General features: G+C 47.5%; 2 protein-coding genes across 2 annotated transcripts in view; one reads left to right on the top strand and one right to left on the bottom strand.

Annotated features, from left to right (window-relative positions):
• LOC128346277 (vomeronasal type-2 receptor 26-like) overlaps positions 1 to 14,407 on the bottom strand; it is a 389,368-nt gene that overhangs the window by 258,947 nt on the left and 116,014 nt on the right. The gene's annotated exons all lie outside the window — the stretch shown is intronic.
• Positions 1,829 to 13,225, top strand: LOC128346280 (vomeronasal type-2 receptor 26-like). The gene is made up of 5 exons (XM_053299420.1): positions 1,829 to 1,942; positions 2,369 to 2,590; positions 5,777 to 5,903; positions 7,492 to 7,562; positions 12,984 to 13,225. The coding sequence occupies exons 1-5, from the start codon at positions 1,838 to 1,840 to the stop codon at positions 12,984 to 12,986; spliced, it is 528 nt and encodes a 175-aa protein (XP_053155395.1). The 5' UTR covers positions 1,829 to 1,837; the 3' UTR covers positions 12,987 to 13,225.

A 14,407-nucleotide genomic window follows, 5' to 3' on the forward strand; every position in this document is an offset into this window, starting at 1 on the left:
TCTTGGGCCTGCTTACCGGGGCTGGAACAAACACCCTCCCTCCTGCACGAGGCAAGGGGAGGGGGATTCTTGGAGCAGGGCATGCAAAGAATAATAATGTGGCCAACTGTCCTCACCATGTATTAAGAATCCCCCCACACTTACCCCACTTGTCGTAATGGCAAGCATGTTGCTATTTAGGAATGTCAGGAAAGCAAGCATTCAATCTTTGTACTTACTACTAAACAAAACAACAACAAAAACAAAATGTAAATCTTTTCGTCTTGTTAGGTAAGTTACGGCACTATTGCTCATGTTCTTAGCAATAAAATTCAGTACCCTTTTGTCTATCGGACAGTCCCAAAAGAAGAAATCCAGTATAAGGGGATTGTCCAGCTGCTCCTACACTTCCGATGGACATGGGTTGCTCTCTTTGCTCCAGACAATGACAATGGAGACAGATTTATGAGCACCTTGACACCTATGCTGATCAGGAAAGGGATATGTGTTGCCTTTTCTAAAAGACTGCCATTGCCAATTGTGAAGTCATATTGGTTTTCCTTTGATTCATCCATGATATGGAGCCAGGTCAATGTATTCATTTATTATGGGGACTCTAGAGCTTCACTGAGTCCATTAATGAGGATACAAGACGTGCTGAACAAGAACCTAAACAGAAATGCTGGAAAAGTCTGGATCACGACAGCTTTTCAGGACATAAACATGAATCTGAATTATGATTTAGAGTCTTTTGAATACATCCAAGGTTCTTTTTCCTTTGTAATGAAGATGAACAAAAGGACAAAATTTGAGTACTATGAAGAACGTTCCTCTACCCTTCAGCAATTCTGGAAGAAAGCATTTCATTGTTCATATGCAAAGCACATGTTCTCTGTGAAAGGCTGGACAAGATGCAGAGAAAATGTGAATCTGGAGACCTTGCCGCAACAGGAGCGTGAAAGAGTCCTGTCCCAAGACAGTTACAGTGTCTACAACGGTGTCCAGACTATGGCACATGCCTTAAATGCTGCCTATTCATTTAGACTCAAGTGGATGATGATGGAGGGCAGAGATGGATATGAATTTCAAAAGCTGCAGCCATGGAAGGTATCCCCACCCCAACCCCCCAGATAGCAGTAATGAAAATTTCAGGCCTTTATTCAACTCTTAAGATTTATCTTTGATCCAGATTTCCACATTTCCAATTTGTGAGTCTTGTGATGGAGATCCCTCTTTTTATCCCCTGTTGTGACTTCAGATGACTCCCCCACCCCACTCCACAATCCAGTGGTTCTTAAGTCCCCAGGGAGTGGCCCATCCTTCCGAGGTGAAGTCGGACTCTCCTCATTACTGCTGCAGCTGCAAAGGAACCTATGCTGAAACTAGACCTCAAGTACATGGGAGTTACTTACTCAGGGGATCAGTCACTCTTTCTGTTTGGTTCAGGGGATAATTCACTGGTTCTGAGACTGCCTAGTCCTGCCATGGTGCATCCTGTTATGGCCCTAACCTTGAGCATCAGCCAGAACTTGAATCCTGTACAAACCCTACCACCAACACCAGCTGCTGATCTACAAGACAGAGTCTCCAGCAGCCAGGTTGAACTAGGCAGTAAGGAACCCTGGGAAATTTCACCCAGATTTCCACTAACAATTGCCCAGAGTGTTTGGCTTTAGAACGCTTGAAAGTGTTAAAGGCTGCAACAGAAAGGTGGCTCTTGAAATGGGCAGTCACGACCAGATGGTTTAAAACAATTTACAAGGCTGGTCTATGAGGTCACAAGGCTGGTCTATGAGGTCACATTGACCAGCTTTGCCTTGCCTGCTCTTCCCTTTGGGGCCCTGGGATAGATCAGCACATGTTTATATCTGCCTTGGCAGATGGTGCTATGAACTTACTAGTATGGTCTTCATCCCTCGATCTCAATGCAAATACATCAGCCCTATATAGTTGGATGCCTGAGGTAGGAAATCCAAATGATGCCAACATAACATATAGTCATATGTATCGGTTAATAAACTCAGTGACCATTTGCAACCCTTAAATGGTGTCCATCATCTTGTCACCAAGTGGCCTGCCTCACTGTGCCTGACTGTAGGACAGGAATCTGCTTGCAGAATCCTCCTTAGTGGCAAAGCCAAACTTACAAGTGGAGTGTTGCTAACCCATCTTGGCATCTCCAAGATGCTGAAGCAGAAAGGGGGGGACTCGGGAGTGGATCTCAGCTTCAATGTGACTGTGATTTAAAATAATACCGAACCGTTTGAAATCCGGAAGGGATGAGTACTGGCTCAAATTCGTAAATGATTAGAGGTCAAGGTAAAGAGGACTGAAATATTCTGAATTGTTTCATGCTTTCTAAATGCTGTGGTTTTTCCTGCCATTCTAGCTTCATGCTTTTCTGAGAATATTTTATAACACTTCCTTGGACAGACTGTATGTGGATGAGAATGGGGAGATGGCAGGCGACTTTGATATTGTGAATTGGGTGATTTCCCCCAATAGATCTAAAGGTCGAGTTACCATTGGGAGCATCACAGGACAGGCACCCCTTGATGCAAAATTCACCATTCATCCAGAAGCCGTTGTATGGCCCCAGGAGTTTAACAAGGTAGGGGAATTTATTTGTTTCATTGCTTAGTCAATGGCATCTGTAAACATTTAAGCATTTGTTGTGGACTACATGCAGCACTAAAAGAGATAGGAATACTGCCGAACCAACTTACAGACTGAAACCACAAATACAGAAGCACTCCAAGCAGGATGCAGCAAAAGGGGGCAGAGAAGGCCAGGGAAAAAGAATGGCCAACATCCAGGCTAATGCTTCACTTGCAGTCAGGACTGGACCTAGTCACAACTTGAGCTGTTGCTTTTTGGACCAGCTCAGCTGCAGTTTCGAGACAGTCTTCAAAGGCAGCGCCCTGCTCAGCGCATTGCAGTAGCACAAACGAGCGTAACTAAATGTATGGATGGCCAAGGCCACTTTCTCCATGAATGGGCACAGCTGGCAATGGGGCCACCTGGGCATGCAGGTGTGACGCTGGATTAAGGAACACTCCCAGAATGAGAACTTGAATCTTGAACAGAAGCCCAACCCCATACAAGCAGGCTGAACCCAATCACTCAATCACTAGATCTGTGATTTTGTACTCTATTGAAAATCAGCATGAGCCATATAGGAACATTGGAAGCTGCCATATACCAAGTTAGACCATGTGTCCATCTAGCTCAGTATTGTCTACATAAACTAGTAGGGGTTTCTCCAAGGCTGCAGGCAGGAATCTCTGTCAGCCCTATCTTGGAGATGCTGCCAGGGAGGGAACTTGGAACCTTGGTGCTCTTCCCAGAATGGCTCCATCCCCTAAGAGGAACATCTTACAGTGCTCACACATATAGTTTCCCTTTCATATGCATCCAGGGTGGACCCTGCTTAGCTAAGGGGACAAGTCATGCTTGCTTCTACAAGACCAGCTCTCCTCCCATTAAGAGAATGGACTGTCTCTGTGGAATCTGCAGCTGCTTTCTTGAGAAAGGGCCCCATCCCCAAATGCCCTTTGACATTTCAGAGGGGAATGTCCTTGCTTCAGGGAGGCAGCAGTGCCTTTCAAAAGGTTGCTGATCAAAAGGCACTGATGCCTTCCTGAAGCAGTGATATTCCCCTCTGAAATGCCAAAGGGCATTTGGGGAGGGGGCCCTTTCTCAAGAACGCAGCTGCAGATTCCAGAGAGACAGTCCATTCTCTTAATGGGAGGAGAGCTGGTCTTGTAGTATATTTTGGTTGCTGAGGTGTTAAGGAATATAGACTCCTTCCCATTATGTTTTAGGGATTGTTTTGTTTCTTCTTTGTCTCCTCTAGGCTATGCAGGACTTAAAATTCCGCAGCCTCTGACAGCCAAGTCTGAAATGGTGCTGTTGGTGCTGCAGGGCATTGGAGGGAAAGTTACAGTGTGTTCCTATTGGTTGTCTCCAGGCAGAGACAGGAGGTTCTGGCTACCTGAGGGAAGGCCTTGGGAGGATAGCAAGCTTCTTGTTTTGTATTTTGTATATGACACACTTTGCCTTTTCACTCTTGCCAACTCAACTTTTCATTATTCAACTGCCCAGAGCTGAAAGTTTGGGGCGGTTCCCTAAATAGAAGACTAAACATATCCACATATCCCCCTTTTAAAATCTTTTCTCTAGTGACAGGCAATAAATGGTCACCCAGGGGGAGCCCCACAGCCCCATAGGGGGAATGCTGCGGGGACGGAACCACCCCCATCGGATAAAAACCCGCACCTGCAGAGGAACTCACCACATTCGACTGACTGGGAGCCACTGAGCCCCACCCCCCATGCCTGTCCAGCTGCCCCTTGTGTGCCAAGCTATGATCCTAACAGGCCCGGGATAGATCCACTGGTCTGCATAGGCGAAGCCCAAAATGGACTAGTGCCTCAGCCCCCGAAAGAAGGTATCAGCCAGGGATATGCAGGCCACAGGCCGGTACCTTCAGCAGGCAGTGGTGTAGTGTGATCACCTGGTACCACTGGCGTAGCTCCGCTTCCTCCGCTAGGATCCGCTGCTTCAGTTGTGCTGGGGATGGAAACTCCAGGTGTTACCAGGACAAGAAGCCCACCGGGTTCCAGGCACGAAGGATCATCATTGGCAGTGGGAACTGCAGGAGCCAATGCATCTACTAATAACGCCAACCTATCAGATAGAGATTTTAATAGCTGAGCTTTAGCTGCCCCCCTAATGTGTTTCCCAGGCTGCGTAGGTGCACCTGATGGACCAGCACCCTTATCTGAAGGAGGCTTCCGAGCCTGCTCCAGTGCCTCCATACATTGAATGAGGCCCCTAATTTGTGCCATATCCACATCATCCTCATCCGAGGAAGAGGGTTGGGGAGCAGGCCGGCAGGGGGGCTGAACAGGGTGCCCCCCTGGTTTCCCTCGGGCCTTCTTAGGGGGCATGACTTATTAGACTGGCCCAAGAAAAAAGGGGCAAAACACAGCCACACACCCAAAGGCACCCCTTAAAAGGGGGTGAAGGCCAATGAAAGATAAACAAGCACCCAAGCACCCAGCAAACCTAAGCCCCTAGGCCTGCGATCCCCAGCCAAAAGGCCTGAAGCTGCCTTAGCCCATAAGGCCAAACCCACGCTATGCCCTTAAAATAGCCCTCTCCTAGGGCCGCAGGCCCAAGCAATATCACCCCCAGCAAGGGCCAAAGATCTCCAAACCTGATGTGGGCCATGCTGTGAGCACCGCCGAAATCGCTGCTGGGCTGCCGCTGAAATCGCCACTGGGCCTCCACCGAAATCGACACTGGGCTGCTACTGCCCTCAACGCCGGGCCACCACCTGAGCCCCCAAAGGAACTACTGCCGCCGACACCACCACTAAAAAGTGCCGATAATGCCGCTGCCGCACTGCCAACTGCTGAGGGCTCCCCCCCCCGCCCCCTTCCGGGCTGAAATGGAGCCACAATGGCGAGCTCCCTCTCCAACAAAATCTCAGCACCGACTGAGAGTTTGGGGCGGGAAGTAGCAGTAGCTGCAAACCCAACCCCAACCCCAATTAGGCCCTGACCAATCAGGTGCCTCTTGGGCTCATGCCTAGGCGGGGCTGGGACAAACTCTCCTCCCAGCAGCACAAGGCCTTAGGAGGGGCATTCTTTAAAAAAGGTCTAGGGTTCAATAAAAGCAGGTCAGGTGCTGGAGAACCTCTTGAGTCCTTTCTGGACTCTTATGATTTATTGTCCAAGATGAAAATACCCCTAAACACTTTTTCCTTTGTGTTCCTTGTCTCTACGGCTAGACTCTGCCTCGTTCCAGGTGTGCTGAGAGCTGTGACCCTGGATATGCCAAAATGATGCAGGAAGGAAAACCAATTTGCTGTTATGCTTGTCGCCCATGCTCAGCAGGGACAATCTCCTCTCAGGAAGGTAGGTAGCTCCAGAGAAAAGAGTCATCTTTGGGAAATGGGGAACACATTGCCCAGAAGTGTTTTGAAAAGATGTTCGAGACATGTTTGAACTGGAATACTTTCTGTTTCATGCACCATACTACTTCAGACTCCAAGAAACAACTGAAGGTTAAGTAAACTCTTACTCTTTGTTGATAGAATGCTTTTGCAGCTAATACAGCATCTGCATGCTCTTTCTTTAAATCTTCTGAACTATTCACCCCTTCACTTCCTGTTCTTCCTCTGAACTCCACCTCCCTGTTGCTGCTTTTGATATAACATATTGAGGCTATTCTCACAGTCCTGCAAAATCAGGCTAAGGGAGCCTAGCCCAATTTCACAGGACCGTGAGAACCACCGGGCTCGCAGCCGAGCCTGGTTGCACTCAAGTGGGTCACCCGCTTCGGCAACGCGCCCCTAAGCCCAGGTTAGTGGAGCGAGTGTTCCGCTAACCTGGTCTTTCTGATTGTGAGTTGCTGTGGCGCGGCTCCACATCATGGCAACTCATGAGTATACCTCTGGCCGGGAGGATGAAAAGCAGCCTCCCGGCTCGGGGGTCTCTCCAGCATGCCTTGCACACTCGCGCAGGGCATGCTGGAGCTTCCAGGGGCCACACAGCCCCTGAACTCCCTAGCCCCTGCTGGCTCTGTTACGTAGTCGACAGTCGTGTGGGCGGCCGGTTCGGCCTCCCAGAGCAGACTGACTGCTTGTCTGCGGGGAGAGCGGGCTTAGCCCACTCACCCCGCAAACCCCATCCAGGCTCTTCTCACTGATCGTGAGAAGAGCCTCATTGTTACATTTTCTTGGCTTCTGTGTTTTGCATCTCCATAAATAATTCCACAAAGTGAGTTGAAAGAAATGATCTTGGGGAAGAAACCCCAGGGACTAGGGTGTGGGCTGTACTTTTTTCCCTTTTAAATCACATGCTCCATGCTTCCCTTCCAGGTGAATGGTGTGGACCAGCTTTTAAGACACATGCGTGCCTTCAAAATCCTTGATAAAATACTGCAGTTCTGTGGCAGACATGCATTTCTCCCTAAAGCTGAAATGTTTGTGTGCAAATAGCACAAGTTTCAAGGATCAGTTAATGCCTCTGTTCTATTTTAACTCCCTCCAATAAATCAAGACCTTTAGCAGTGCCTTCATGGCAAAGACAGGATGAAAAGGCTTTCTGGAGGATTTCTACATTGGGCATCACAGGAGGTAGCTGAAGGCTTGAGTGTGGAAGGGGAAAATGCAAGTTCATACATCTATTCAAACATGGAACTTATAAGCTTTGGTCATTTGCATCAAAGGATGCTGCCTTCAATAGAGTCCGAACATCTAGCCCAGTATTGTCTACCCTAGTCTGATACTCGGCTCCTGTGAGATGGCTCAGGGAAACAGGTTTTCTTACAATATTACCGAAGTTCTTTGTTTAGCTGTGAAGATAAAGATTGATCCTTATATATGGAAAGCATGTCTTCTACCAGTAAATTTTATTTTTATTCATAGATTGTAATGTAACACAGAGCGTGATGGATTTTAGGTAAACTTCAGTACTTTTTGATCATTCTTCTCCTTTTCAGATGCAGAACATTGCCAGGTGTGTCCAGAAGACCAGTATTCAAACAAGGACCGAGATCAATGTGTCCCCAAGGTTATAACCTTTCTGTCCAATACAGAAACTTTGGGGATAATCCTAACTTCTTTTGCCTTATTCTTGTGCCTCACTACAGCTTTTGTGTTAGGAAACTTCATTAAATACCTAGAAACTCCACTAGTCAAAGCCAACAACCGGGACCTCTCCTACATTCTCCTAATCTCCCTTTTACTTTCCTTTATGTCCTCCTTTCTGTTCATCGGACAACCAAGGAAGGTAAACTGCTTTCTCTGTCAAACTGCCTTCAGCATCATCTTCTCAGTTGCTGTCTCTTCTGTGTTAGCAAAAACTATCACTGTCATATTGGCCTTCATAGCCACCAAGCCAGGGAACAAGATGAGAAGATGGCTGGGGAAGAGTTTGGCCAACTCCATTGTCATTTCTTGCTCCAGTATTCAAGTTGGCATCTGCACCATCTGGCTGGGAATCTCTCCACCTTTCCCTGAATCCGACATGCACTCTCAACCTGGACAGATCATCTTGCAATGTAACCAAGGGTCCGTAGCCATGTTTTACTATGCCCTTGGCTACATGGGCTTCCTGGCTGCCATCTCTTTGACAGTGGCATTCCTAGCCAGGAAGCTGCCTGGGGCATTCAACGAAGCCAAGTTGATCACCTTCAGCATGTTGGTCTTCTGCAGTGTTTGGGTGTCCTTTGTGCCCACCTACCTGAGCACGAAGGGGAAATACATGGTGGCTGTGCAGGTTTTCTCCATCTTGGCCTCCAGTGCTGGCTTATTGGGTTGCATCTTTATCCCCAAATGCTTCATTATTCTACTGAGGTCTGATCTCAATACAAAGGAGCATCTAATGATGAAATCTAAAGATGGGATATAATCTTTAAGAGGGAAGTGCACAAAGGGATTTTTTGAACTCAAAACAAAATGCAAATGGCCAAAATGTTTCGTCGAATCAGTGGTCAACCCATGTTTTTAGATGGAAGAAACTTCAAAATGTTTGGAGTGTTTCATCCATATGGAGCAATTGGGAAACTCAGAACACCCCATTGTTCCCCATGGGTATCTCCTAGGGACACACCAAAGTGGTTTGGGTTGTACGGCATGTTGAGTAATACCTACCACCCAACCCACAAATGAATTGTGCAAGCAGGTGATTCTTAACACATTTTTAACCTCCCCACAAAAAGCCCCTTAGGGATCTCTCTGCTTCCTGATCCCTTCAAAAATATTTTGAAACTCCCTCCTTTTGGGCTCCCTACTCCGCACCCTCACCCCACCATTGGGGCACAGCTGCTCATGACAACACATGATTTGCCAAACAAGAAACAAGGAATTCACAAGCCAGCGGCAGAAAACCAATAGTAAGTGAAAAACAGGTCTCCAAAATTGTGCCGAATGTCGAAACATTTTGAATGGAAACAGGGTTGTTTTCTCCATTCTTGAAACTGAATAGCTATATAAAGGGTGTTTTGAGCACAAGACACTCAGAATGGCCAGTTTTGAGTCAAACCATTTTGACATCACAACATTTTGCACATGCCTAATCTTTACTGGAAAAGAAGAATTCTGTCTACACTAAGTCTGAACTGGAAGCACAGCTTTTGATGGTGTTCTTTGGAATTGCTCAAGGAACTATTGCTTTCAAGAGGCTTTGGGGATAATCCATAAATATAAGTGTTGGAAGTGAAAGACTCTGTGCTGGCTCATGCCTCAGTGACAGAGGGGGTCAGATTAGTGAATCAGAGGGCTAGAGGGGTCAGGGCATTGGTCATCTCTTCTCTACTGCTCTGACACTATCCCTTTGATATGTAGATCGCTACTCTCAGGGACTTACTTACTTCCTGCCTCTTCCTCTTCCTCTTCCCTTTCTTCTCCTTTGTAACACACACACTCCTCTCTCCCTGCACCATGTGTGCAGAGATGCAGAAACCATCCCTCTGCATCCAGCTAGCTAGCTAGATTAGAGATTCTATCTCTCCACTTTACTATCTAGAATGGAGTTCACCAATAAAGACTACTTACTGTATATTGATTTGAAACTATGAACTGGCTCCAAGTTTCTTTTACTCTCAGCATACACACATGCCTAGGCAGACTCCACTGTGTTGTGCCTCAGTGCATTCTGCTGTAATAGAAGGGTATCTCTTACCAGAAACTTCCCAACAATAAGGAGGCCTCTACTGCAGAGAAGGCAGATAGTTTGCCTATATTCCCTACTGCCTTAGAAAGTTTATTTTAATACTTTCTCTGTAGCAGCATTGTATGTCTAATTGAATACCCAGGATCTTTAAAGGGGTATGTGACAACATGGTTAGACCTCTCCTTAAGGAGCCTTCATTGGATCCCTTAGCGATGGATAGTTATAGGCCAATCTCCAATCTCCCTTGGCTGGGCAAGGTGATCAAGAGGGTGGTGATCAACCAGCTCCTGGTGGTTTTGGAGGAAACTGATTATCTAGACCCATTTAAAAATGGCTTTAGAGCTGGCTATGGGGTTGAGATAGCCTTGGTCGGCCTGATGGATGACCTCTACCGGGGAATCAACAGAGGGAGTGTGACTCTGCTGGTTCTTCTGGATCTCTTGTTGGGGTTCAGTACCATTGACCATGGTATCCTTCTGGATCGCCTAGGGGAGTTAGGATAGGGGGGACTGCTTTGCAGTGGTTCCACTCCCATCTCTTGGGTAGATTCCAGATAGTGGAGCTTGGTGACAGTTGCTCCTCAAAATAGGAGCTGTTACGGAGTCCCTCAGGGCTCCATTCTGTCACCAATGCTTTTTAATATCTACATGAAATTGCTGCGTGAGGTCATCAGGAGGTTTGGTGCTGGGTGTTACAGTATACTGATGACACCCAAATCTACTTCTCCTTTTCATCTGCATTATCAGGAAATTGTGTTCATTTTCTAAATGTCTGCCTGAAGACAGTAATGGGCTGGATGAGGGATAACAAATTGAGACTGTATCCAAGCAAGATGGAGGTGCTCAATGTAGGGGCTCAGAATCTGAGGGAAGAGTTAGTTCTCCCTGTGCTGGATGGGGTTACACTCCCCTGGAAGGAGCAGATGTGCAGCTTGGGAATACTCCTGGACGCAGGCCTCACCCTGGTATCTCAGGTGGAGGCTATGGTCAGGAGTGCTTTTTATCAGCTGTGGCTGATTCGATAGCTGCATCCATTCCTTGAGGACAACGACCTCAAAACAGGGGTGCACCAGCTGGTAACCTCCAGACTTGACTACTGAAATTGGCTTTATGTTGGGCTGCCTTTGTACGTAGTTCAGAAACTTCAGTTAGTTCAAAATGTGGCAGCCAGATTGGTCTCTGGGGCAACCCGGAGAGACTATATTTATGCCTGTTTTGAAACAGCTACACTGGCTGCCGATATGTTTCCGGGCAAAATACAAAGTGCTGGTTATTACCTTTAAAGCCCTGAATGGCTTAGGTCCAGGTTACCTCAGAGAGAGCCTTCTTCTGAGTGATCACCACCGCACTTTAAGGTCACCTGAAGAGGTCCGTCTCCAGCTACCACCAGTGAGTCTAGTGCCTTCTTATAGGAGGGCCTTCTCTTTAGCCACTCCTGGGTTGTGGAATGTGCTCCCTGCAGAAATCCACAATTTGAATTCTTTATTGGCCTTCAGGAGAGCCCCGTTTGCCCTGGCCTTCCAGGGTTTTTAATGGTTAGAGTGCTGGACTAGGACCGGGGAGATCCAAGCTCAAATCCCCATTCAGCCATGATACTAGCTGGGTGACTCTGGGCCAGTCACTTCTCTCTCAGCATAACCGGGTTGTTGTGAAGAGAAACTCAAGTATGTAGTATACCGCTCTGGGCTCCTTTGAAAAAGAGCAGGATATAAATGTAAAAATAATAAACAAACAAACAAACAAACAAACAAACAAACAAATAATGTTGTAACCTGGTTTTCAGGGTTTTTTAATTGTTCTGATTGTTTAATTGCTGTTTTGTGATGTTTTAATTGTTAATTGTTGTTGTTTTATGCTGTTTTATCATTTCTGTTTTCATTGTTAACTGATTTTCATGGTTTTGTTTTAATTGTACCGCCCTGAGCCATTTTGAAAGGGCGGTATAAAAATTGAATAAAGAAAATAAATAGTAAATAAATAATAAACAAACAAACAAAAGAACAAGGGGATGGGGATGTGTGAACCGGCTCAGCCTCGAGGCAATTCAACATTGAATTGGTCTGGGCCCAGTTCAGCTCAAAGTCAAACCGAACCCTCGGGGCCAGTTCAGGGGTTCTGTAGTTCAAGAAAATGTTTAACTTACCATGGTGGCTTGTGGGAGGCATGCTGCCACAACATTTCCACCATTTCTCCCTCCCCCACTAGCCTCCTCCCGTCTCCAAAGGGCAGTTTCAGACCATTTGGGGTAGGGGTGTGCATTTTGGGTTTTCGGTGATTCGGCTCGGGACCCGAGCCGAATCACCTTTGTTCTGTTCTGTGTCTGAATTTTGCTGACCCGAATCACCCCCGATTCATTTCGGATTCGGATTTAATCCGAATCTGAATCCGAATCGATTCAGATCAGCAAAAAGGACCCTGGAGCCAAAAGAGTGGGGTGGGGTGGTAGTGCCTAATGGGTGTAGGCTACCACCCAAATTTCAGGGGGATGGGACAAAGGGCTGATTTTTTGTGATTTTTTGAAGTTTTTGTGTCTTTGGGGCAGATTGGGGGCAGAAAGTGTATCTGCCCCAAAAGAGTGGGGTGGGGTGGTAGTGCCTAATGGGTGTAGGCTGCCACCCCAATTTCAGGGGGGTGGGACAGAGGGCTGATTTTTTGTGAATTTCTGAAGTTTTTGTGTCTTTGGGGCAGATGGGGGGCAGAAAGTGGATCTGCCCCAAAAGAGTGGGGTGGGGTGGTAGTGCCTAATGGGTGTAGGCTGCCACCCCAATTTCAGGGGGATCAGACAAAGGGCTGATTTTTTGTGAATTTCTGAGGGTTTTCTTGGGTGCAGCAGAGTGCTAGATTGATTCATTCATTCATGCAACATATAGTACTCTCAACTCTAAATGATCCTAACACTCTCACTTTTCTCTCACTCTCTCCTTTATTACTATGACGAGTATGGGAATGAATCAATCTAGCACTCTGCTCTGCTGCACCCAAGAAAACCCTCAGAAATTCACAAAAAATCAGCCCTCTGTCCCACCCCCCTGAAATTGGGGTGGCAGCCTACACCCATTAGGCACCACCACCCCACCCCACTCTTTTGGGGCAGATCCACTTTCTGCCCCCCCATCTGCCCCAAAGACACAAAAACTTCAGAAATTCACAAAAAATCAGCCCTCTGTCCCACCCCCCTGAAATTGGGGTGGCAGCCTACACCCATTAGGCACTACCACCCCGCCCCATCCCACTCTGCTGCCCCATATCCCACTCCAAGTCCAGCAACAGTGCCCTGCCCTGAACCTCACCTCATCCAAACTTTTTTCGCCCACTACAGTAAACAGACAGGCACAGCCAGGAGGGAACACGCATAGCATGTGGAGGACGCACGCAAGACAACAACACTCCGCAAGTGGAGCAGCAAGGCTTTGCATGTTGTTGTTGCCCCCTCCTCGCCCACACAGCTTTGAAGAGTAACGGATGATGATGGCAGATAAGAAGAGAATGGCAGCACTCACGTGTCTCTGGACATTTCTTTTCCTGTCTGACTCTGTGGCATGAGATCGCCGCATCTATGTATGGGCAAGCACAATCTTCAAATAAAATGCTGTCAATCAACTCGCAAACATGACCCGATCTTCATTTGGAAACATAATGCATCTCCCCACACACATGCACAGGCACAGTGAATTGCACCTGTCCTGTCCTTTACCGGGCCCCACACAGCCACACCACTCCACACCACATCACACAACAACACCACACACCACAAAGAGGTCTCTGCAACAAAGCAAGCTAGAATTTTTGCAGGCTTTTTCGGATTGCATCCCAATGCATACCGCAGATACTGGGCAGAAAGACTGTGTGCAATCACATGATACAACATTACCACTAGTTTGGAGTCTAGAAGATGCCTTTATTCCCCTGTGTGTGTGCACTGTGCGGGTGTGCTGCTCACTCACTCTGCAAGAGGGTTAGGGCTGAAAAGGGCTGTGTTGCCTCAGGTTGCAATGTGTGCTCTCTCTGTCTGCGTGAAACAGACATTTGTGTGAGGGCTGCACCAGCATCAAGCTCATCATTGGCAACACAGCTTTTTGCGGGGAGGGGAGGGGAGGGGGTGCATGTGTGTGTGTGTGCCGCTTCAGGCACAGCAGTAGTACTACTCCCATTGTGGCCAGAAAAAGCAGGCAGCAGCAGAGCAGACCATCTCACTCAGCGGCGGCGGCGACAACCTAATAGCTCAGTAGACCAAGGCAAACCACATATTTGGATTTGAACAGAGGAGAGCATGAAGATTAAGAAAGAAGTAAAGAACATCACCTGACAAGCAAGCCAAAATCAGAAATAATTACATCACATTGAGAAACGCAGCAGACAGACGTTTTTTAGATTTCAGCTTCAATGCTATTGTTCATGGGAGGAAGCAATGATGACAGTTTTAGCAGGCTAGCAGGCTAGCAATTAGCAGCAAGCCCTCTCAGTGACAGTGTGTGTGCCCCCCTCGCCAGGAGGCACAGGCCCATTGCACAGAGCCACTACTCTCCCCCAGGGATGTCCCTTCCAATCCTGACTGTGCCCCCCACACACGCACACGCAGCAGCCTGTCTCTGAGGTTGTGGATGGATGGTGCGCTGCCCTACGGCCCAGCCTTCAGCACTGGGCAAGTGGGTGCTCCCAGCATCGGGGGGGGGGCCACCACAGATTTCTTCTGCAGAGACAGCGACTACAGCTCCCATTGTCCCTAGTCTTGATGGTGGCCAG

This window comes from Hemicordylus capensis, chromosome 2 (genome assembly GCF_027244095.1).
Source record: "Hemicordylus capensis ecotype Gifberg chromosome 2, rHemCap1.1.pri, whole genome shotgun sequence".
In the NCBI taxonomy this organism is placed as follows: domain Eukaryota; kingdom Metazoa; phylum Chordata; class Lepidosauria; order Squamata; family Cordylidae; genus Hemicordylus; species Hemicordylus capensis.

What these genes read in the sequence shown, in the direction of transcription:
- LOC128346280 (XM_053299420.1), top strand. Translation starts at nt 1,838, where the DNA reads ATGTTTATATCTGCCTTGGCAGATGGTGCTATGAACTTACTAGTATGG. An exon ending in TATATAGTTGGATGCCTGAG is followed by an intron (nt 1,943 to 2,368) that starts GTAGGAAATCCA and finishes CTGCCATTCTAG; the next exon opens with CTTCATGCTTTTCTGAGAAT. An exon ending in GGCCCCAGGAGTTTAACAAG is followed by an intron (nt 2,591 to 5,776) that starts GTAGGGGAATTT and finishes CTCTACGGCTAG; the next exon opens with ACTCTGCCTCGTTCCAGGTG.